Genomic DNA, 25,792 nt, shown 5'->3' on the forward strand with positions numbered 1-25,792 from the left:
ACTTTACTTTACATTGACCTTGCGGCCTTAAACTCCATGAATAGGAACATACAAAATTATAGAAACAGGCATCTTACCCTCACGATGTGCTTCTTATAGCTGAAGTCACTTGGAAGCTTGAGGAGCCGGCACCAGTACGTCGTTTCTTGGTCTGGAACTTTTACCTACAATGGCAAAGGAGCTACTTTAGCCAAGCAATGTGATAGTAATCAGTTGGGTATGAAAAATTCTGACCACAATTTGAATAGTCCGTAGTACAAGAAGCTGTCCGGATGTTGATACTGTAGAGAAAAAGATGAACCGCTGTCCCTATGATTTTCTTTACCTCAGATTTCATCTTTAGGATTTTCTTAAGTTTTGAGTAGCGGGAAGTTAGCAGATTGAAGCTCATACTTATCTATATGTTAAGCTCTGCACAAATATATGTTCATGAGAGAACTCAGCGAAAAGCAGTGCATACTATTTAGTGTCATGTTTAGACTCACTAATGCGTCTAGCAATATACAATAACGCACGAAATATCATTCGAGTCAATAAGCCTAAATGTATGCAAATTAAAATAAAAAAATCGTTAAAAAGTTTAGCATAGAATTTTGAAGCTCTATATTTAACAACGTAATGTAAAGTTTAGAACCTACAATTTTCATCACAGCGCGCTCGCAAAAAAAGCAAAACAGATTTATTTTGATTGTGCTTCAAGATACTCCAAGCACAACCACTACTTTCATGCGAGGGAACTACCGAAATTGGCAGGAAACTTCATAATAAAGAACAATTATACTTGTTCGCACCCTAGTTAAGTCATAGCTGTGGCTCTATAGTGGCGTTCCGCAGTGGGTAGTGACGTACCACCAGAATCAAGAAGTACAAGGAATAAATGGAGGACATGGAAGGCTAGATAGATATGTGGGGTTTAACGTCCCAAAACCAATATATGATTATGAGAGACGCCGTAGTGGAGGGCTCCGGAAATTTAGACCACCTGGGGTTCTTTAACGTGCACCCAAATCTGAGTACACGGGCCTAAACATTTCCGCCTCCATCGGAAATGCAGCTGCCGCAGCCGGGATTCGAACCCGCGCCCTGCGGGTCAGCAGCCGAGTACCTTAGCCACTAGACCACCGCGGCGGGGCGGACATGGAAGGCTTTGAGATCTCATGACACTGCTGCAATCACCTAATGTGGCCTATCTTGCTATCATTATATAATATATAACAGGTACACAAGCCTTTATACGCTCTAAGCAGGTCAAATATGGCAAAAACAGCGGCGCCACGAGGCATCATATTAAGCAACGGCGACAGTGGCCATTGAAAAAAAGTTCATGCAATATTGTGGCTGTATGTGTCTATGAGGGCCTTGAGTTTATCGGGCACAAGTAAATTGCGCGTAAGATAATTCTAAGCGAAGCTCAATGCTGTTAGTCTCCGTCTATTACTTCCGGTAAAATATCGTTCATGACCACATTTGCAATGACATCACGACACGCAGTCACAGCGACATGCATATGCAATGAAGCTGCAAGCAAAGCATTGGGGTACTTTTGGTCCCAGATCAAACAGCCAGAATGAATTCCCCTCACATAGAAAAAAAGAAAACCAATACAACAAAACACTATTGATGCCAACTACATGGCGAACAGGGCAGACGACAGTAAAGGTTATAAGTATACAAACAGGCCAGATGCACCTGCATAGTCGATGTCTCGCCATGCTGAATGTACTATAGCCCAGTTTAGAAATCATAAATCAGACTATAACAAGTGTGAGTGCTGTGACTTTTAAAAGAAAAATAAACGAACTAAGTTCTATTGTTGAACTTAAGTGCGCTCAAAACATGAACAAGCAGCAACTAACCCAAAACGGTACATAGTTCATCACTGACCGTCTCATGATTGTGGGGCGAACTCACAAGGCGAATAGATTGGAGAGAGGGAATTCGGCGAAGTGCACTGAATCATGGAAGCTGCTTCTTCGAAGCAGGGATTCATAGTTTGCCCTTCACTGTTGCTGTTTCTAATAAGTAGTGAATGTTCATTAGATGCGTCGTTGCTAGGTAAGCACGGCTTTTGGCGAATACCCAGTGAAGCATAAAGTGGCATGATTGAAGGGTGACCATAGGTGATCGGTCTTGCACACTGCAACATTTGGGTAGTGATAAGTAAGGTTATTCAAATTTTGTTGTTGTTTCATGCTGCTAAACTATGACAAAACTAGGATATTAAATGGTTTAATCCTTATGCATACCCCCAGAATGGTACTTATAATACCTTGTGCAAGCCATTGAGGTAATTACTGTAGCATTGGCTAATTAAAGAAATTTGCATATCGACGACTTAAGTTGGGCCATTGTTTCAAAAGCAATACGTGTGTCCTCTTTCCCGCATCCCCCCCACCCCTTAAAAAATGTTGGTTTTTGCGAAAAGCGGTTCTAAAGGGACACAAGGTGCTCATGAGAGGACCTGCTGGCTTCTGTTATACATTGGTTGCTGTGTACGAATCAAGGTTAATATTACTCCAGCTAGTTAGTTGTTCCGTCCTGAAAAAAAATTGAGGATACAAGTTATAATAATGAAAATGGCGTCTTATCGGCAGCGTCCTCGCGTTAAGGAAGTTACAAATTATTTAACTCCTTGTCATACATGAGTAATATTATAGCATTATGATGTAAATACGCTTTCCAAACATTCTTGAGACACTTAGTGAGGAGCGGTTTGTTTCCTATTAGACACAACTAATGAAACCAACAACCATTGAAGTTGAGGAATACCGTGTATATAGCGAAGTACGAATCCCAACATAAAAAAAAATAACGTAAGAGTCATTTATTCGATTAGCAGTAGCAGCGGGCAAGCCTGCTGACGCTATGATCACCTGGGTAGCAAAGCAATAATACACTTCCAAGCTTGGTGGCCTGATCATGGCCTGGTTGCGTAGCGACCACCGGTGGCGTATCGAGTGATGCTTCGGTGGCACTGCGGCTTATCGGAACATGGAACAGCGTGTAGCCATTGCGCAGCCGTGTCAGGCCGGGCTGAAGGAGCGTGAGGTAGAGGGCGCGTGGCATTATGCGCAGAGTGTGCCACCACAAGGCGAAGGAAGGCATAAGAGACATTATTTGTTGTTTTGGTAACTGCTGTATAATTCAACCCAAATTGAAAGGACGAAAAAGCACTCTTTACGCCGGTGTATACCCATCAACCACAACATTCTATTTACGCATCTGATGACACGCCAATTCAGCTACAACCATGATGCGAGAAATACTTTACAGCAGAGGCGTTCTGTAGTCCCTTTGTAGTGCGTATTAAGAGCGTTCAATCTCTGGTAAGGTTAGCCCCAGGGGAAAAAAGTGTGTTCCACACTCGCTGCCTTGGCTACGAGTGGTGCTGGCCAACATTTGAAGGGATCAAACGCACTTAAATACCCAAGAAAGTGGACTGGGCGCCCTTTGTCGCTCAATAGGTAGAGCATAGGATCCCTTCGATGGAGACTGATTTTGTGTTTGTTTCCATTTTTTTTTCAATTTAGGTCGAAATCATTCCACTAAAATTACAGAAACAAAAAATATGTCCTCTATGCTTTCGTTGGCTGAATTGGTTGACGGTTGGTGACGGGCGTGTATTGCAGTAAATATATGTGATACGACCAGCTTCGCGCACGTGAAGACGCGACGAAAGTTGGGTGTTTTACGCCGCCAGCGACAAACGACGTAAGAGGTTAACCTATCATGACCCTAAAAGAGAACGAAAGTCGGAAACAAACACTTTTTGAGAAGGCATAATAATGTTTCTAGTTATGAGGGATAAATAGAATATTTACTGGTAAGTTGAGTGAAGAAAAATTTACCCATAGAAAGTTAAAACCTAATTAACAGCACCACTCACACCCTATAAAGTCAAAGAAAAAGGCCTATATGTGCTTTATAAGTGGGCATACGAAAGTGACGTTTGGCAGGTAAGCGGTACCCAAGTGTTGTGCTAGGAAGGAGTGTACTTCCACATGTAAATCCTAATTAGGATTACTTAAGTATCTTTAGACCATAAAATGCCTATAGCTTTTCTCCAAATGGAGCTGAGGAAGTGGGGGTGGGGTTTGCCTGTCCTATCTACTCATCTTTACCGTTTCTATCGGCATTACCTTTATTCACGTTTATACTCGTGTCTAATCACACGTATTCCAAAGCACTGTCGTTCATACATCATTTCCACATGTAATGATCAGAGGCGCAAATCACGTAGGAGAGTGCTTTGATTCTCCCTCATCCCCCGACCTTTCCGGGGAATTTCTTTGTGCATATATTCACGTTGTCAGCTCTTTCAAATGACCTTACTGGTTTGCAAGCACTAATAACTCGTATTCGAAGGTACTAGTATATTAAAAGGTGCCATGAAGAGCATCGATCACGTGAGATATCGGAGTTTAAGGGCATTGACACCGTGGTCGAAAAAGCTGATTATAGGCTAACGGACTCATGAGTCGACTCACTTGGACTGAGACTGAGATAGAGCCATGAGTCTGAGTGAGTCCGCGTGAGTAGTGTTTTGGTGAGTTTGAGTCAGAGTGAGTCCGATTGAAGAAAATTTTCTTGAGTGTGAATATAAGTGAGTCCGGCTCAAAAAAGAAAAGAAAAAAAAGAAAAACTTTTGGTGTGTCTGAGCCGAGTGAGCCTAAGCGCAAAAATATTTCATCAGTGGGTCTGAGTGAGCTCCGCAAGTTTTAACAACTTATGCCTGTGGATGCTTGTGGGTACTGCGGTAGACTACAGTAGTGTACTGTACCCTTCGTCGCAGTTAAGGGTAAGGGAAACGGTGATGCTACTCGCTGCGCCGGTATGCGCGGCCTCCTGCGCTCTAGTGGCTCGAATTGCGTGCTCCCGCTCGCTGGAGTCAGTTGCACTTGCGTACGCTCCGTTGCGCTTACGTCATGCACGCGTCAGGTGCAAAACATGGTCTTCTCGTTGTGTTTCTGTTACGGAGCTCGCATAACCACGTCCACTCCTTTCCCGCCTCTCTCCATTTTTTCAGCGCTCGCGTGCGCAGACGCATTCGTACACGTCGGCGCTCTCCTGGCCGGGTTCCGTAGGGGCATGCCGTGTGCGTGCTTGCGCTGGCTCCGTTTCAGTACGACAGAGGGGGACGATTGTCAACCACCAGTTCCTAGCAAATCTGACTGTATGCGTTCACACAGTTCATAGGTTCACAAGAAGTGCCCGCAAAGTTTATAGAAACTGCTCATCCCGCACAGAGTTGCCATCAAAGGAAGCTAACCCAGCTAGCTAACTTATGTCCCTTGAGGGCTGCTGAGGACGTAAAACTTTTTAAATGTCTTTAACCAGTGCTGTCCAAATCAGCTATAGCTATAGTCGACATTATCAAGAGTCTCTCATTGGTGCACTCTAACTACAGAAAAACAAACGGATGCAAGAAATTTTCCCCATTGATGCTGAAGAAGTAACGCACTGGTGTATTTCTGGGCGGGAAATGCAGTGTGCCTCATGCTAATATTTTATGGAATACTAATCGCAACTATTACACGAACAAGCTTACATCATCGGGCGTAACTGTTCTGAAAGGACACAATTTGATATCTGTTTAGCGTTCGTAGAATGCACAGCTCATAGATCATGTGATTGCGACGCTATTAAAAAGCAGTGCTTCTCTTTACAGTTTCGTATGCAGTCAGTGACTATTGGAATTAAGTATCAAATGAAAAGAGAAGTAACCGTAAAACTCCATGCGTGGTTACCTTGTCATTGAGGAAATTCGCAAACTTGGTGTCGGATGGAAATGGCGGCGGGTCTTCCATGACTTTCAGGAGCTGGGCCCTCTGAAAGCCGTGCTGCGTTCGAGTGAGCCGCAGACCCTCCAGGCGACGCAGCGGTCCTTTGCCCGTCGCGTAGACCAGGTGCACTGTGCCATCCTGCGCCACAGTGCGTAAATGTGAAGAAGCCAGTGAAGGGCTAACCATGCAGAGGACCAATGGGGTTCACGATTCAAGCAACAAATGTCAAAGAAAAAATATTCTGGAGACACTTGAGGAATGGTCTGCCACCGCTATAAATGCCTCTTTCCTATGAACCAATGGGTCTATGTGATATGGGATATGGCGCATTTGAAAATGCAATGTGCATTCATAAACCGTACTGAAATGTTCCACAGGCGCTGCAATATTTTCACATGTATTGTGAGTGACTAAGTAAAAAAAATCGGCCGATATTTATATTAGAATGATGTAGAATCTGTATCAAGGCACGTGGAGTTATGTATGTAGAATTCTGGGACATAGAACTTAATAGGACGAGATAGAGAGGGCGGCCTGATCTGGTGCGCTCTCGCCTGCTACCTCACACACAGGAAAAACAAAGAGTGAAAAAGAGTGATGAAGTATAATACTGGGAAAAGGAAGAAGAGTTGCGTATAGAATGCCCCACTTGCTTTGTTTTTATTTTCCCGTTACCACCCCACTATAATGTTACTGTTGCCTTGAGCAAAGCGTATGGAGGCGGAAATGTTGTAGGCCCGTGTACTCAGATTTGGGTGCACGTTAAAGAACCCCAGGTGGTCGAAATTTCCAGAGCCTTCCACTACGGCGTCTCTCATAATCATATGGTGGTTTTGGGACGTTAAACCCCACAAATCTTGAGCAAAGCGTGCCTTAATGACAGGGAACTATCTAGATAATCTTAGAACCTTCCGATAAGACGACCTGCACAACGCGAACCTTGAATTTCTAAAACTTACATTGACGATGGTTATAACGCTGGAATTTTCGATTATGCATGTATAGGCCTCCCAACCTCTGCCAGGCGGCGCTGGAGCGAGCGCGTTTGGCCGCTTTGCCGTTAAGAAACATGCCATCTTGAAGTGCGCCCGCTCGAACCTTTACGTGGCTGAGCAAGGATGAATACGACCAACCACTGGATGGCGTGCCCATGCTCGCTTCTATTCGTTGGTCAACCCATGTAATAGCTGCTTCAGAAGGGCCATGAAGACCCAAGTTTGGCACCAAACATTTTTCCAAGAAAAAAGCTCGTTTTCAAAGCGGCAGCTCTATAACACCCGCAGCTCAGGCATGTGCAAGGATGAACTATCTTACGTGTCAAAGTCATGACATAATTAGAAGGCACGCCGTGGTGTGACACACCAGATCTTTTCCAGCCACCCGAATTTTTCGAAAGTGCCCCTAAATCGATTTGAAGTGCAAGGGGCGAAGATGATAACGGACAGAGTGTGCGCATACACCGAGAGCCAGTTCTGTTTACATTGAGTGTCATTCCGCCTGCTTCAAATATGCCTATCTAGCAGGCCCTTTCTACCATTATTACACCTTAATTTATCGCGGGATCAAATCCTGGCTGCGGCGGCTGCATTTTTGATGGAGGCGAAAAGGCTGTAGGCCCGTGTGCTCAGATTTGGCTGCAAATAACCCCCGGTGGTCAAAATTTCTGGAGCCCTCCACCACGGCGTCTCTCATAATCCTATGCTGGTTTTGGGACGTTAAACCCCACATATCAGTCAATTACAACTAAATCCAAGCCCACTCAGGTTACTACATTTCACTGCCATGGAAATGCAGCTGACGTATGCGGGAACTGAACTCACGACTTCAATCTTAACATCGCAACACCTTAGCCTACTATGCTTGCAAAATATGAGCTCAGAAAACACATGTAGGGCTCGCGGTACAATATTTTAACTATGGTGCATTAAGATGATAAGCTCAACCACTCAGATTGTACAGCGGTTGCCTATTTATTGCGCACTTTCTTTTCATATGAGTCTGGCCATCGCGTTTTTCCCAGTTAATACTGCGCATAACAAAACATTCTTCAATATGACAAGACCAGTGGAGTACTGGCCAACTGCCATAATCCACTCTTGTCGCCTTTGCTTCTCGCACTGTGCCCCGCCGTGCTGATCTAGTGGCTAAGGTACTCGGCTGCTGACCCGCAGGTCGCGGGATCGAATCCCGGCTGCGGCGGCTGCATTTCCGATGGAGGCGGAAATGTTGTAGGCCCGCGTGCTCAGATTTGGGTGCACGTTAAAAAATCCTAGGTGGTCGAAATTTCCGGAGTCCTCCACTACGGCGTCTCTCATGATCATATGGTGATTTTGGGACGTTAAACCCCACATATCAATCAATCAATGATCATCTTCTCGCACTGCTTGCATTGAAAAACGGTAGAACTTGACGGGCAGTTTACAGGTCTTTGTCACATTTAAACTTTTGTAGCAACTCACAATGCACCAGGATTGCGTGCCTGCTTTTCAGGATGATTAGGAAGCGGTACCCTTTGCGTGCAAAATGGGAGATAAAAGCCCCAAAGAAGACGTTTTCTGTGCGTGCGATTGGGAAAACCAAGCAAGCGTGGCTGGTTCGAGTGACCGGAGCTTTGCCCTCTGTCCGCTAGGGCGGCGAACTGCGTTGTGTTTCCGCCACCTGTCGGCCGTCGTGTGCATACCGCCACGTTAGGGGCTCCGCGCGGCGCAGTACGCTCAATCCGCGTGCGTTTACGTACACGTATATGCAAGGCGTATCGACGTGGGGCGTGTATTGGCTGATAATCGCAATGACGACGTATTGCTGCGTCCCTTGCTGCACAAGGAGAACTGGAAAGGCTGAATGAAACAAAAAGGCAGATCCCACGTACAGTGGGAATCGATGATATACGAAGCACGAATGAGGAAGGTTTTGTCGCTTTATTATCAGCACAACGTCACTAGGCGGACATAATTTATGCCGTACATGATGTCCATGTCATGATTATCAGGTTTGAGTCTGGCAGTTGTGTTCGTCGTCCATTCATGTCACGTAATACCAAATTTGGTATATCTGAAGCTAGCCAAACGGCCAGAAGCGCACTATGAGCGTATCATCTAGTCAAGTTTTACATGACACGCATGCTATGATTATCATCTTTGGACGTGTCATTTACCTTCGCCTGCCATTCACGTCACGTAATACCAAAATCGGTATATGGGAGGATAGCAAAATAGCCGCGAGCGCATCATGAGCGTGACCTGTAGTCATGTTCTTTCTTACATGACACAACACACATGTCATGGTTATCATGTTTGCACCAGTCATGTTCCTTCACCATTCATTAACGTCACGTAACACCAAATTTTGTATAGGTGAAGCTAGTGGAACTGCCGCAAGCGCATCACGAGCATTACATGTAGTCATGTTCTTACATGACAGGCATATCATGATTCTTATGTTTGCACCAGTCATATACCGTCGTCATTCATTCACGTGACGTAACATGAAATTTGATATATGTGATGCTAGCGAAACGGCCGAGAGTGCATCATGAGCATGACATGTAGTTATGTTCTTACATGACACACATATCATGAGTATCATGTTCGCACCAGCCATACACCTTCGTCATCTATTGACGTCACGTAACAAACAAATTGGCATAAGTTTAGCAAGCGAAACGGCCGAGGGCGCATCATGAGCATGGCATGTAGTCATGTCCTTACATGACACGCATAACATGATTATCATCATTGCACCAGCCATATACCTTCCGCATCTATTCATGTTACGTAACACAAAATTCGGTATAAGGGAAGTTACTGAAACAACCTAGAGCGCATCATGAGCATGGCATGTTGTCATGTTCTTACATGACACACATATCATGATTATCATGTTTGCACCACTCATATACCTCTGTCATCCATTTACGTCACGTGACACAAACTTTGGTATAAGTGAAGCTAGTGAAACGGCCGAGAGCGCGTCATGAGCGTGGCATGTATTCATGTTCTTACATGACACACATATCATGATGATCGTGTTTGCACCAGTCATATACTTTCGTCATCCATTCACGTCACGCAACAGAAAATTTGGTATAAGGGAAGCTAGCGAAACGGCCGAGAGCGCATCATGAGCGTGATATGTAGTCATGTTCTTACATGACAAACATATCATGATTATCATGTTTGCACCCGTCATATACCTTCGTCATCCATTCACGTCAAGTAACACAAAATTTGGTATAAGTGAAGCTAGCGAAACGGCCAAAACCGCATCAAAGCATGGCTTGTAGTCATGTTCTTACATGACACACATATCATGATTATCATGTTTAAACAAGTCATATGCCTTCGTCATTCATTGACGTCTGTTAATACCAAATATGCTACACGTGAAGGTAGTGAAACGTCCACGAGCACATCATGAGCCTGGTATGTAGTCATTTCCTTACATGACACACATATCATAATGTTCATGTTTGCAACGGTCATACACCTTCGTCATCCATTGATGTCTGTTAATACCAAATATGGTACATGTGAAGTTGGTGAAACACCCGGGAGCACATCATGAGCCTGGAATGTAGTCATGTTCTTGCATAATACGCATGTCATGTTATCATGTATGAATGCGTCATTTTCACGTTAGGGCCTGCTAGTTATGTTCGCCATGCAGTCATGTCATACCATACCAGTTTTACAGTATGTCATGTGAGCGAAATTACCGCAAGATCAGGAAGACCATGACATGTAAATCATGACATACGGATAATGTTCATGTTATGACTAGTCACTTATTCTCGTCTCACAGTCATACCGATTTATGTCATACCGATTTTGGTAGAGAGCCCATTATCGCAATGGCCAGGAGAGCTAAAAGAAGTAGGCGGATAGATAGACACGATCAGAGTCGCCAAAGTTCGCTAAGAAATGCTTCGCATTCAAAATTTGATGGAGAGTTTATAAATTCCAAGGAGGTTTGTTCGACGTAAACCTGAGGCTATTCGACTGACAATGGCAAGTCTTTTTAAGGTATCGGGGAAGTCCACAATCCTGGGGGAGGCTTTTTGGAATCGCTTGCCGACAAATCACTTGCTAGCGTGCCAGCTCTTCTGTGAAATCAGTAGCGTTAGCTGGTTTTCGCTCAAATCGCAAGTAGTGTTTGTCAGTGAACATAAGAACTACGCCTATTCTTTCTTAAAGTTCACTGTTATAAATCATAATATGTGTGGTCGAAGGAAAATGCCACAGTATGCAACAAAACTTACCTAGACGTCAAAGCTTGCAAAGTAAAACCGATGACAAAATTGTAAATCTATGCTATGACCTTGACAAAACTATTGTGTGTGACGAATTTCGAATTTCACGCTAGTTAGCATTCCGTGTAAATTGTGAAGCCCCCGGGACAGCATTTAGCCCTCCCATCATAGAGTACCAAGTATTCTAAATCGTCAACAACTTTTTCTAAACAAACCGGGACAGCTCACAACCCTCCCATATTTGGCGTGCTTAGCCGCTTGTGTGTTCATCGATGACCGACGCTTTGTGCGTTGGTATCAGTGTATGGCGTGCGTTTCTTGCTGCAATATGAATTTCCACCGTGGCTGCAAGTTTGGACAAATAAGAAGTTTTGCCTAGAAGAAGCTGACTCCTGCCGTCGTCCACGTCACGACCCCGTTACAATACAATAAACACAGTGAAATTATGAAAGTTTACTGTCCAGTCTAGTAAAAGGCGCTGTCGAAATGACATAAGGAAGATATCAATAAAAGATGTGGTCAGTCAAGGCATGCCGTTATGTACACTAGCAACGAATGGTATATTATAAGGCGGTAACGTAAAGGCGTCGGTTATATAGCACCACGGTTCCTTATATTGCACGTACAAAGGCGAAAAAAAAGTCTTGCTTTGTGTACTGTACGCCATGATGTACTTGTTGACAGTCTTCGTTTCTTTTCGTTTTTTCTTGCGACAAACGTTAGCGACTGGATCTGTTGGTATAGAAGAAACCACTCAACCACTTTCCGTAGTGATAATTATTGCTTCAAGACTATTACGTGCCTGTACCATGTAGCCACTTAGTTTTCACCCACAATGATGGCCTAGTGGCTAAGACACTCGGCTGCTGACCCACAGGTCGCGGGATTAAATTCCGGCCGCATTTTGAATGGAGGCGAAACTTTTCGATGCCCGTGTGCTTCAATTTACGTGCATGATAACGACCTCCTGGTGGTCGAAATTTCCGGAGTCCTTCACTAAGGCGTCTCTCATATTCATAAGGTGGTTTTGAGACGTTAAACACCAACAATTATATTTTTGTAGTATTCTGTTCTTTTTCTCCAATTCCCTAGCGTAGTGCAGAAAAGCGGGTATATGGTTGAACTTCATGCCTTTTTGTTTGCCTTTGTCTCTCTATTGACCAGGACTAATTGAAAAGAAATCACACTTGATTTACTATTAGGGAACGGGTCAAAACTTTTAGCAGAGTACAAGATACGCTGTTGACAAGTTTAAAAGAAAACATCATGGTGGAACGACCCTCATGATATACTTAAGTATGTCATATGTGAAATAGGCGAACACAAGATGCTCCACGTGAAGAGATCATTTCAGTAGCGCTAGTAAAAGATGATGATGATGTGTGGTGTTTTATGGCGAAAGGGCCATTTGATGGCCAAAGAGGGCCAGGTCAATGGACAAATGATGTGAACAATGATAATCATAGGTGGCTGTAAAAGGGCCTAAAATTACTCGCTGTAAAGACGGGTAAAACAGAGGCATTAAAATCATGAGTGTGCCGTGCAATGTGTGTAGTGAAAATGAGTGGCAAGGTTGTGATAAATTAAAAGCTTTAGAGGGGCGGTTTGAGCACGAATGTCTCATGAAACGCCCTTCTTTTCAAGGGCTCCGAGGCATGTGCTTCTTGTGATGCATCTACCGCAGCAGCGGTCTCCGTTCAGAGACCATGCTGCAGGTTAATTCACGTGAAAATTTGGACATTTTTAAAAAGCTTAAGAGTGAATATAGGCTGAAAAGAGGAGATGGACATAGCTGGATGGAGCGGCATTTGCTCTCGGCAGAGTAATGGGAAATGTTTTTTCTAATAGGATCGAATTCACTGCATTGTACCAATAAATGAAGGACCGTAAGGGGTTCACCATATTTGTCGCAGATGGGTGCATCACTACGGGACAGAAGATGTGCATGTGTACTGGGTGTGTGTCCTACTTGTAGCCTGGTAAGTGTTACTTGTGTACGGCGGTACTTGGGATTCTGCTGGCCAGTCTTCAATGTTCGGCTTGACAACGTGTCGCTTATTACGTGTTTGTGTGTCCCATAAACACTGCCAGCAGGCTCTGAGTTTTCGTCTTACCAGGGGTTTTGTGTCTAGTGGAGGAACAGCTAGGGAAGTATCAGCAGCGTTTACGTGGACAGATGCAGCAAGCTGGTCCGCCAATACAATTCTTCTTATCTCGGGGTGCCCTGGCACCCAGCACACTACGACATGCTGTTTCAGTGTGTAGATAGTGCATAAGAGAGAATAAAGTGAGACGAGCACATGATTTTTGCGTTTTTTTGAGAATTTTCAGCACTTTTAGCACATTCAGGCTGTCGGTGTATATTACTCCTTCTTGTAGTTTTAATTTCTTGATGCGTTTGACTGTCGCAAGCATCGCATAGGCCTCCGCCGTAAAAATGCTTGTATTAGAATTCAGAGCACCAGAATTTTAAAAGAATGGGCCTATTAAAGTGTAGGACACAGAAGTGTGAGTTTTGGAGGCGTCAGTGTTAAATTCAAAACAAGTCTATTTGTGCTGCAATGTGCAGAAATATGTACATATATGTGCAATAGGCACGTACCTTCTTACTTCTAAAAAAGATGTATCGCAGTCTACAAGCCGCCACTGCCCCGGCAGGAGTTGCGTCGCAGGAGGAATAAGGTGTTGGAACAGCGGGACGTTTGTTTCTTCAGCCAACTCTCTAACGCGCAGCGATTAAGGGCGCGCCATTCTAGGTCAATTGCGAAAAATTGGAGCACTGGACAGGCCATTGATGGGAGAATATGTGGGCTATTCACTGTTCGCATTCACTTCCAGGAAATACGTGAAGCACAAATATGTTCTCTGTAGATGGAGTGGCCATTTGTCTGATTTCACATAAAGGCTCTCAACTGGGCTTGTTATAAAGGCACCTGTAGAAAAGCGGATGATGAACTGGGTCCAGCACTTTCAGAGCTCTTGGTGAGGCTGGATGATATACTATTGCCCCATAGTCAACACGTGAACGTACCAGGCTTTTGTACAGATTCATGAGGCGCTTTCTGTCGCTGCCCCAGGATGTGTGCGACAGTACCTTCAGGATATTCATTGTTTTCAAGCATTTATTTTTAGGGTGTTTAATGTGTGGAACGAATGTTAGTATTTGCGTCCAAGAGTATACCTAGGATTGATTGATATGCGGGGTTTAACGTCCGAAAACTACCATATGATTATGAGGGACGCCGTAGTGGACGACTCCGGAAATTTCGACCACCTGGGGTTATTTAACGTGCACCAAGTCTGATCACACGGGCCTACAACGTTTCCGCCTCCATCGGAAATGCAGCCGCTGTAACCGAGATTCGATCCCGCAACCCACGGGTCAGCAGCCGAATGCCTCCCGCTATACCACCGTGGCGGTCAGATTATACCTAGGAACTTATGTTTTGTGCTTACGGGAAGACGTTCGGCTTTCATGACAATCTGAGGATCAGGGTGTAAGCCTCTTTTCCGTGCAAACAGGACTCATGTGCTTTTTGGTCGGTTGACTTTGAACCCATTTTCATCAACCCCTTTGGACACTTTGTGTTTAGCAAGCTGGACCTGTCGCTCACAGATGCCGAGGGAACACGATTGAAAAGCTATTTAGATGTCGTCAACATATGTGGAGTAAAATATGTTATGGGGGATGTAAACAAGGAGAGAGTTCATTTCTATAATAAAGAGCGTGCAGCTCAGAACCCCACCCTGTGATACTCTGGTTTCCTCTAAAATGTTCGAGACAAGACAGTGCCCACTCAAACGCGGAATATGCGATCAGACAGGTAATAACTTTTGATGATATTGAATAAATTACCACGTATACCCATATGTGAGAGGTCTCACAATATCCCAAACCTCCATGCCGTATTATAGGCCTTTTCCATGTCAAGGAATACAGATAGAAAAGACTCGTTATTAAGAAAAGCTTCACGTACGCCTGCCTGAATCCGTATGAGATGATCGTTAGTGCATCAGCCTTCTCTAAACCCGCACTTGTATGGGTCTAGCAGTTCGTTTGATTCTAGGAAGTGGAGTAGGCGGCAATTAATCATTTTTTCAAAAAATTTACAGATGCAACTGGTTAATGCTATAAGCCTGTAGTTTGATGCAGTCGAGAGACCCTTACCCTGCTTCAAAATAAGAATTATCACAGCTTCCTTCCAAGGAGAGGGGATCACACCAAAAAACCAGATAAGATTGTAAAGAAAAAGGAGAGTTTTTTTGGGTTTCAAAGGGTAGTTGCTTCAGCATCTGATACATTATGCAGTCAGGACCTGGACAAGATGTGTTGCAACAGTTCTGTGCTCTTTGTAATTCTGCTAAGCAGAATGGCTCGTTGTGAGCCTCGACTTTTTAAAAGATTTTCTTTCATGGTTTTGTTGTTCCAAGTGTGCTTTGTACTTTTGGAATTCGTCAGAATAGTGTGAGAAGCTCGATATATTTTCAAAATGTGCACCACGAAAATTTGCTTGGTCTTCCAAGCTTTCCCCGAGGGTATTTTCTAATAGGAGAGAATATGTTTGTAGGCCTTTAATTTTCTGGACTTAGTTCCACTCTTTTATCTGTGAACGAGTTGATGCTCATTAATGAAATTTGTCCAGCTCTCTCGTCTGGCTCGTCTACAAATACTCCTTCCCTGCGATTTGACCTGCTTAAAATTTTTCAGGTTTTCCGCTGTTATAAAGTTTTGATTCCTCCGAGCTTTCCTGCAGGCATCGTTCCACAATGAAACTCGCCGATTGGAACTCTTTCCACTGGTTTGAACAATGCAAGAATAAACAAGAATAAACAATGCAAGAATAAACAATGCAAGAATAAAATCTGTGAAATAGGTGACAGTGTCATCTATAGTCAGAGCGGACATCTCGGTCCATGTCATGTGGGTAAGAGTTTGATACTGTTCCCGATCAGCTGAGTCGAGCTTCCATCTCGAAACCTGTGGGAATGGTTGGCCTTTGTTCGGTGCGCTCGAGATGATCGTGAAGTGGTCACTCCCATAAGGGTTTTTATGAACATTCCATTTGAAATTGGCTAAAAGAGATGGTGATGAGATGCTAAGATCTATCGAGGAGTGTGAATTGTTCGCTAGGCTAAAATACGTAGGCTCCTTTGTATTTAAGAAACATAAACTAGACGAATAAAGAAGGTGCTCAATGAGACGTCCTCAAGCATCACAGCGAGAATCACCCCACAGGCTATTGTGTGCGTTAAAATAATCTAAATCTAAAAGGGTGCTGGGAGTTCATCTATTAACATTTCCAAGTCGTGCCTTTTAAACTGATGGTGTGGTGGTATATACAGGTAGCATACAGTGATGAGTTAAAAAGTACAGCCCGAATGGCCACTGCCTCAAGGGCTGTGTGGAGCTTCAACTGCTGGTATGCCACACTTCGATCAGCTATAATGGCTACTCCACCAGATAATACGACAGCATCTTCATGGTCCCTTCGGAAAGTAATGAATTGGCGGAGAAAGTTGCTGTACTTAGGAGTTGGGTGTGGTTCTTGTACGTCATCCGAGATTTCTGAGTAGCCCTCTAACATTCCACTGAATGATTTTATCCATCATGAACTAGAAAAAAGTGCTGTGTGTAGGCAAGAGTGAAGTGGGCTCATTTTAAAGGGCCTTTGTGAGGCCCTGCAATTAGTGTTTTGTCTTTTTGGAGCGGTCGACAAGAGGTCACCACTCCTTTGGCGCTACCTGCGCCGTTTGCCTATAGGCTAATGGTGCCGGCATCTCTATAGAGGTGGTGTCCATAGCCTCCTGCGAGGCACTGGACATCCGCTGCACAGAGCGATCTGTGTGTCGCTTAGACTGCACCTCAAACGAGGAAGTCTTTGACCCCACCGGGCAAGAGGTTGTTGGGACCACCTTAGCCTCTTCGTTGCTCTGGCGGCTGCCAAAGCTTGTAGAGGCTACCGGTGTGGACAGGTTGGCTATGGGCAGGGCAGCGCTGGCTGCTCCCACCAAAGGGGCAGGTGGCTCTGACCTGGCTATGCTAGGCGTAGTCGGTTAGGGGGAGACAGAAAGTTACGTGGCAGATGAGATTAAGAAGTTTGCGGGTATAAATTGGCAGCAGCAAGCACAGGACCGAGTTGATTGGCGGAACATGGGAGAGGCCTTTGTCCTGCAGTAGACGTAGTCAGGCTGATGATAGTGATGATGATGATGATAATAATTAGGTGCTTTGTTGCGGCTTCAGTGTTGTTGCGTCTGATTTTTATGCGCTGCACACGTGTAGGCCTTGGTGCATTTTCGCTTAGTGTCTTCAGGTCTTCATCGGATACTACGCCCTTCACTGTATTCGTGGTACAATGTGCACTTACTGATACGGTAATAATGCCAAAAGCTACAAGATGTGAGAGTTTGTTGAACTCTTCTTTGTCTTTTAATTCGAGGAGAATGTCCTCACTTGCCATCTTTGGGGCCTTATAGCCTGTTCCAATGATGTATTTTAGGCACTTGGCCACAAGCAAAGGTGAGATTGCTCTGGCTTTGTTTGGGGATTGTTCGCAGTGAAGATCATAAAATTTGAGAAATTTTCAATGTATCGGGGAAAAAGAAGAGATGATGCATCGGTGCGTACCATTTCGAGGGCATGATTGGTTACAGGGGGTTCAGAGGTCCCATGAAAAGTGGCTTCTTCGGTAGCGGCGCCTGCCACCCACCACGGAGCCCAACAAGGGGACGCGGCAGAACATGTGAACAAGTCTGCACTACGCCAGCGGTGCGCCGTTACTCTAACCGAATATGGTTTGCCCTGTGTAGGATAGTTTGATTGATTTGTGGGGTTTAACGTCCCAAAACCACCATATGATTATGAGAGACGCCGTAGTTGAGGGCTCCGGAAATTTCGACCACCTGGGGTTCTTTAACGTGTGCCCAAATCTGAGCACACGGGCCTACAACATTTCCGCTTCCATCGGAAATGCAGCCGCCGCAGCCGGGAATCGAACCCGCGACCTGCGGGTCAGCAGCCGAGTACCTTAGCCACTAGACCACCGCGGCGGGGCCCTGTGTAGGATAGTCAAACAAGGTTAATTTACTTCTTTGTTTCCTAGCCACCAGGAAACAATGAAGTAAATGAGAAGACAAGATTTATCTAAAGAGAAGAAAAAGACGAAGATATAAGAAGAGAGATGCAGGAAAAGGCGACTGCCGATTTCCCCTGGGTGGGTCGGCCCAGGGGTGCCGTCTGCGTGAAGCTGGGGCCAAAGGGGTGTGTTGCCTCTGCCGGGGGGTCTTAAAGGTCCAATTACCCGGCATCGGCTCAACCCCCAGGATTCCTTTTTCCACGGACACGGCTCAGCCACACACGGCAAGGCGTGGGAGAGGTCGAGACTCCTCCGTTAGTTAGGGTCAGCTAGTAAAAGAAGATGAAGGTGGAACTTTGTTCTGAGGTTTGATTGCAGTGGCGAGGATCCTCGCGGCATTTGCAAGGCGGGCTGGCACAATACGTATAATGGTCTGTGCTAGTTGTGCGATACAGAAATGCACTATGATTTTTAACTTTTCCCCAGGTTACACTGTATTATGTTATAGCTTCAAATTTGCGACACTTTAAGCTTGAATAATGATTTCTTATAATGTTATGCTTTTATAAAGCTAAGAAAAAAAATTCACGATAGCATTTTTTCGTTTCAGGGGTGGAACAGTCTAAACTTTTATGCTTCAGCTTTTGTACTATAATATTTTTTCTTCTGTTCAGAAATATGAAGATGCATCAAGCTTATTTGCAGCTTGGCACCACTACTGATGCTTTAAGATGTCGTTCGTGTTATGGCCTAAAGTATTTCTCTCAGAATTTGCCATTGCCTACTAGAACCGCTGCGATTTTAAGGCCACCAACGCTGCAACCAGCTTCGATCTGCGTGTAATTCAACACGCGGAAACCTATTCACAATCAGAAATACTCGTTTGTCTCGATACATACGGTGGTTTTTGGGACGTTAACATCCACATATCAATCAAACAATCGATACATCCAGTTCCATGCAGCTGAACATGGGGCAGTTATTGTAAAAACTAGGATTCGTAGCAGCATGTTATGATTTGAAATAAAAGTAGTTGCAGCTCCATCACTGCTGTTTCTTTTGTCACAACAATCAAACCCTCTCTTCAAGTGATGTCTCGAGGTATACTTACCTCGATGACGTAGTCGTGGCTGTCGCAGGTGTCGAACTTGCGAGTAAACAGAAACCTCAGTGTGGAACCCTTGCGTTTAAGGCTGCCCAATATGCAGTCATTCTGCTCATCGACAGTGACATAACCAGCGTCGTCCGTCCAGCCATCCTGCAAAGGAACAAAGCGAAGAAGGAATTTGGTCGTCGAACAGAAGTGATACGTCCTGGTGTTGGAACGTCTTTGACAGATGAGTTCTCTTCTTTTTCGAGGAAGAAACGCTATGAATACAACGCACCCACGAGTTTACTTCTGCACACATGTATGTATAGTATATAGGTTTCTATACTTTTTCTTGTAAAGTGTGTTTTTATAGTCTAAGAGCCTTAATATCTTGAAGAAGAGAAGACCTTCGGTATGAAATTATTTCACTGTAGCAGTACGCATATACAATCACAGTTGAGGTGACGGTACTGTAAATGCGACAGTTGGTTTTAGCGTTTTCTTTAAAACAAAACTACTTATTACACTGATTAGAAATTTGGTGAGCGAAAAAGAAATGTCATTTAGCTTAAGATTCAGTAGCCTTTTTTACCATGGATGTCCAAATACTTTTTGTAATAATCAACTATTGGGGTAACATTCTCGCAATTTCATTACTCGCTTTTTTGCAGAAACTATTGACAGGGTGACAATTTAATTTAGATAATATATTTCATGTAATCTTGCCTCAAAATTAAATTTTAAAAAGTATGACTTTTATAGGCATCAATAAGTAGGAATATTAATCGTACCAAAATTAGGACAATGTTTTTTGCCAATATATATGAAGCAAAAACTTCACAATTAATTTATTTTTGAGGTTATAACAAGCATTTACGTGTTATGCTCACATTGTTAGCAATACAGGGTACGATCAACGGTATGATCAGGTGTGTAGTTAACAGGTAAAGATACATCAGGGGAAAAAAGCGCCAATGCGTTGTTTTTTGCCATTTTGAAAGAGGCACTTGTCTTAGATTTTTACTCGTTGTTGCATTCGCCTAACTTATTGTGTCAGTTTTTCTTATTGACCTTTGTCTCCTTAGAATAATGACATTACATTAACAATAATAATAATTGCTAGGGTTTCAGGTGCCATACAAGATATGATTGTGAGGCGTGCCGTAGTGTGATTACCAAGATTAATTTAACCCACTTGGGGTCCTTTATTGTGCGTATGAATCTACACGGTAGGCCTTTGTATATCACCCTTATTGAGAAGCGGCCGCCGTGGCCGCAAATCTACACCACGCTCTCGAGAAGAATAGCAGCACGACACCATACGTGCTATGCTACCGCGGTGGTTTGCTTTATCAACGTCCACGTGCATATATACTGCGGGCTGGGAATACATACCACGCGAGAGAACAATTGACGCAGCTACCCACTGCCTCTTTTTTTCTTACTGCAGAAGTGGGCAGCGTGATTGACGCAGCACGTACCTATCAATGGAGGTGTGTCAGCCTGCGATAGCTGGACACAAATCCCAGCTAGCAGCCAGAAAATGCTGAGCAAATCTACATTACGGCACAGCACTCTTTTCGACACCACAAGGATATACAGGGGCACTCCACTATGCGGAGCTACTGACTGCTCTGAGAACTTACTGTCTTTTACGGCTAACCTCCGGACAAATCAATTTTTCGAAACCACAGGGCAGTAATACGGGCGGAATGTTCGAGCTGTTCGTGCTAAGATAAAGCATGGGAACGCCGAACACGCGTGCTCTCATCGCGGTACACTGTAGCCGGTCGTCTAGGCGTGAGTGGCTGAGTTGTGTGGCGACTCGTCGTCAGGTGCTCTATGGTGCCCCGATGAGTGAAAACGCGCGCAAATCATTTTTTGGCGCGCCACCTATGCAGTGCCAGTGTGCCATACCTAGTCACGTATCGTTAGAGCAAGAATAAACCAGTTTTATTATTCAAATCTGCAGCGCATCACTGTAGAACATGGTGTCAGAAGTTTGGATAGCGATACCTCGCGTCAGCAAGTGATTTCTCATCAAAAGCTACAGCCATGACTGAAACCGCAGCAGAAAATGATCGGTGCATCAAGCTCTGACCCCTTAAAGCCTTGAGCATCATCGCCAAACAATGTATGGCCAGGAAGCGAAGTAATGAGTGATTCCGAACTGCTAGTGGTCTTCATCACTAACCAGATACTAATCAAATCAACTCATTGATCTGCATCATGAGTGGCAAAGCTGAAGACATACTTACGGCACTACGTCTGACAATCAACGCGAAGAAGTGTTCCAAAGTCACCGAAGCCTTCGACAGTCACTTTGTCGTTAAAAAAAATGCGACTGATTCCTCCTTCTAGGAGTCGGTAAAACACGGAAGGGAATCATGTCTTCACAGGGGTAGTCGAGCACCTATTCTGCATTGTTTCGTGACAAGACTGAAGGAATGAATGCTGTAGCAACAAATTGCAGAGTCAGGAGAAGAACGGCATGAAAAAGCTGCTCGAAACTTGTAGCGCGTACGTCAAGAAAAAAGGACGCATGAAATGAGCATACACAGGACGAGTGCGGGCTAACTGTTTAAACAGAAAGAAAGGCACACGAAATGAACGCACACGTATACACAGGACAAGTGCGAACAACTGTCACAATTCTTACTTCGTGTGTGATCAGCGTGCTCCTTTCGTAAATGTGGCTGCGGCAGCGAGCGAAGTGATGTTCGTGCTCTCTCGAAACACAAGCTGATAAGCGCGCTCGCAGGAGAGACCACGCTTCGTGACTGCGGCGCTCTCTGAAACGCGAGAGGCGACGACGAGCCGGCACAACGCGCGTTTGTCGTGCCATCTCGCTACTGATGACGAAAACGCACAAAATCTGCGGAGCTATGAGGGCCACCAAGTGGTATATGGTGTATATAAATGGCTTGCCGTTAGCGCTATTGACTACATGAGCATTGTGGCGTAGTGGTTACTGCCGTGCGCTGCTGTTTGAGAGGTCAATGATTCGACGCCCTTCAGTAAAGCTTTTGCACAACCTTTTTTTTTGCAATGTATTGTGTATATCTTACAACGCCATATCCGTGACGGAAATACGTCAGTAAAGCCGTGGTGGACCCCTGCATAAAATACGTGTAAAACATGATCTGGGAGAGAGCGCTCTTTCATCACCGTATCCAAGACGAATGTGAACCAATGACAGACTTAACCACAGCTCTACATACTTTAGTCGAGCTGTGCGACTACGGCGACCTTAATGACGAGTCAATCCGTCACAGGATTGTCGTCGGCGTGCGTGGCCAAATGCTGTTCCCGAAACTTCAGCTTGAAGAAGACCTCACACTGGAGAAAGTAGTACTTCGCGCCAAGTAGTTCGAAGAATTCCTCAGGCAGCAACTACATATTCATGCTCGGAAGACATGCCATCGAACGTCTGCTTGCAGTTAGCGAACTAGAACCCGCTGATAACAAGCGCAACCAGTTGGGCAACCGAAGACTCGGCGTTCGTGCAGCTAATGTGGTAAGCGAGACACGCACCTCCGAAAAGAATGTCCGGTGTCAGAATGGCACTGCAAAATGTTTTGCAAAAAATATAATTCGCCATTGTATGCCGATCAAGCAATCACATGCTGTGGAACGACCCCGTGGAGAATACAGTTGTGCGTCAACGGACAGGAGGTGGAATTCTGATTGGACAATGGTGCAGATGTCTAAATTCTGCCGGAGGATACATATCTCAGCTTCAGCTCATCAGCGCCACTGCGTGAGTCTGACCGATTCCTCATCGGGCCTTCTAAAGAAGAGTTAGAGGTGCTAGGCATGATCTAAAACTGTGGTTTACAAAGGAGCAACCACCCCGTAGGAACTCTACGTTGCCCGAAAGCTCAACTAGCCACTGATGGACTTAGGTCTGATAGAGAAGCACAACATATTAAGACGGGTCAGTGATATTTCAGTTAAACCAAACTCTGACGCTCTACGAAAATTATACAAAAGCTATTCTCTGTCCTCGGTGAAATAGAGAATGATTTCACTGTGAGACTGAAACCAAATGCGGTGCATTTCACACTACGTATAACCTTTCCGAAGCGCATTTCCATCCCGCTGCACGACGCCGTTGAAGCTGAACTGAAAAAGCTGGAGTGTGAAGGAGTGATAGAAAAAGTCTAAGCGCCGTCTCCTTGGTGCGTGCCGATAGTGATCATAACAAAGAAACATGGCGATGTCAGGCTTTGCGTGGATTACACCAGGCTTAACAACGGGGTTCTCAGAGAGCATCACCACATTCCAAGCGTAGAACAAACGTTGGGACTTTTCGCAGGAGCGAAGTATTTCTCGAAGCTCGATGCGTACTCCGGATTTGACCAAATCAAGGTGGATTAAAAGCCATCTGAACAGACCATCACTCCTTTCAGAAGTTTAAGAGGATGTTCTTTGGAATCTCAACAGCTCTGGAGCACTACCAAAGGATGGTGAGTCACGTACTCGAGGGCTCGAATGGAGTCTTGTGCCAAATAGACGATAAGCTAGTGTGGGGAGAGACCAAGCCGTCCCACGACGAGCGTCTTGCCCTAGTCATCCAGTGGTTATTCAAGACAGGTGTGTCGCTGAACAAAGTGAATTGTTCCTTCTAACAAAAGAGTGCGAAGTTTCTAAGTCGCATCATCGATCAAAGCGGCATGCGTCGAGACAAGGGTATGATTGAAACCATCGTTAAAATGAAGCCACCAACCAATGTTAGAGAGATCAAGCGCTTTCTCTGGATGACGAACTTCGTATCTCGGTTCATTCCGAATTTCGGTGCCATCGCGCAAACGCTGACAGAGCTTTTGCGAAAGTCGCACCATTTTTGTGGGACTTCGCGCAGCAACAGGCTTTTCAAGAAGTTAAAAAAACATTAACTCGACAACCGGTCCCAGCTCTTTATGACCCGAGGCAACGGCTCATTGTCACATCAGACACCTCAAGGTACAGTCTGGGAGCAGTTCTGTTCCATGAAGAGTTGCATGGCAATCGGTGTCTGGTGGCGTATGCTTCAATGACGCTGACCTCAGCTGAAGCAGGCAACTCTAAAATCGAGAAAGAAGCTCTCAGAAATCGGATGAACAAGGGCATGTGAGAAATGCAGGGACTGCCTAATCGGACTTCATTTCAAGATAGAAACTTATCGCAAGCCTTTGGTGCCCATCCTTCTCAATAAACCCATCGACAGCCTAACCCCCAGGCTTCGGTCTTCGTCTACGCATCATGCGGTATGACTACGAGACCACGTTTATACAGAGCAAGCAGCTAATCACAGCTAATGCTCTATCTCATCAACCACTCACAACGCAAGATTCTGGAGATATCTCAGGCGAAGTAGCTACCTACGCGAGTGTCGTAGTAGGCCTTTGTCGTTGGAGGTGGCAAGCCTCGAGAAAGTTGCTATGGCACAGAAGCGTGATTCGACATGTAAAGCTATAAAAGCCTTTGCAGAGATGGGTGGCCAACGCAGAAGAGCAAGACTCCGAAATATTACCGGAAGTACTGACAATTCAAGCATGAGCTCACAGTACACGATGACGTCTTATTAATGGGCAACCAGCTTGTCATTCCCCAATTTTTACAGAAAGCAATACCGAACGTCTTGCACGAGGAACATGAGGGAAACGCCAAGTGCTTGCAACTTGCCTGACAGACGTGCTGGTGGCCTGGGATCACTAGAGACATAAAGGACTTCATGAAAAAGTGTCCCAACTGCATAGGACATCGACAACAAAGGAGCAAACTGTTAATACCTATGACGCGAAAGGTTCCACCTATCTCCTAGTGGCTAAACACTACTCACAATACTTCGAGATAGCGCTCTTCTAATATCAGCGACATGCGACAAGCATACGAAAGATGAAATCAATTTTCGCGTGCCAAGGTATCGAAAATACTGTTGCAACTAAGAACAGCCCACAGTTTGATCCTTCTTTTGGGACGTTAAACCCCACATATCAATCAGTTTCATCCTTACGAAAGTCTCTAGATGTTTCTGTGTTTTTTCTGATGTACCGACAACCATTGAAGTGCCATCGATGAATCTCATTGGTTAACGCTCGTTTTCAGCCACCATGCTATTCTTAACGCCTTGCCAGCACCTGGGAAAACAAGTTCCTCACTCACAGACGACGAGGCACTGACAGGGGAAGAAAAGCGCGTCGCGTACGCTAAAAAATGCGCGGCTGTAGTGTACTTAAACATACGTCTCTTTGTAAACCTTCCAAGTTAGGAAGAAAATGGTGGCAGATGCCGGCTGCGCGTGGGAGAGGGTTGAGAAAGGAGGCAGTTGTTGGTATCTAGGTAAAAAAAAATTTAGGCACTTTAATCTCTGCAATACGTCCGAGTTTTTGGAATTCACGAGAGACCCCGCCGCGGTGGTCTAGTGGCTAAGGCACTCAGCTGTGGACCCGCAGGTCGCGGGATGGAATCCTGGTTGCGGCAGCTGCATTTCCGATGGAGGCGGAAATGTTGTAGGCCCGTGTGCTCAGATTCGGGTGCACGTTAAAGAACCCAAGGTGGTCGAAATTTCCGGAGCCCCCCACTGCGGAGTCTCTCATAATCAAATGGTGGT

The 25,792-nt window shown here is 44.9% G+C and overlaps 1 protein-coding gene across 1 annotated transcript in view; it reads right to left on the reverse strand.

Annotated features, from left to right (window-relative positions):
* The window catches only part of Tbh (Tyramine beta hydroxylase), a 101,478-nt gene that overhangs the window by 39,098 nt on the left and 36,588 nt on the right, over positions 1 to 25,792 (reverse strand). Inside the window, exons 3-5 of the mRNA XM_037414043.2 lie at positions 19,219 to 19,365; positions 5,748 to 5,921; positions 78 to 164 (exon numbers count right to left, since the gene is read on the reverse strand). Coding sequence (XP_037269940.2) covers positions 78 to 164; positions 5,748 to 5,921; positions 19,219 to 19,365 — 408 coding nt within the window. The remainder of the gene's footprint in view (positions 1 to 77; positions 165 to 5,747; positions 5,922 to 19,218; positions 19,366 to 25,792) is intronic.

This window comes from Rhipicephalus microplus, chromosome X, assembly GCF_043290135.1.
Source record: "Rhipicephalus microplus isolate Deutch F79 chromosome X, USDA_Rmic, whole genome shotgun sequence".
Classification (NCBI taxonomy): Eukaryota; Metazoa; Arthropoda; class Arachnida; order Ixodida; family Ixodidae; genus Rhipicephalus; species Rhipicephalus microplus.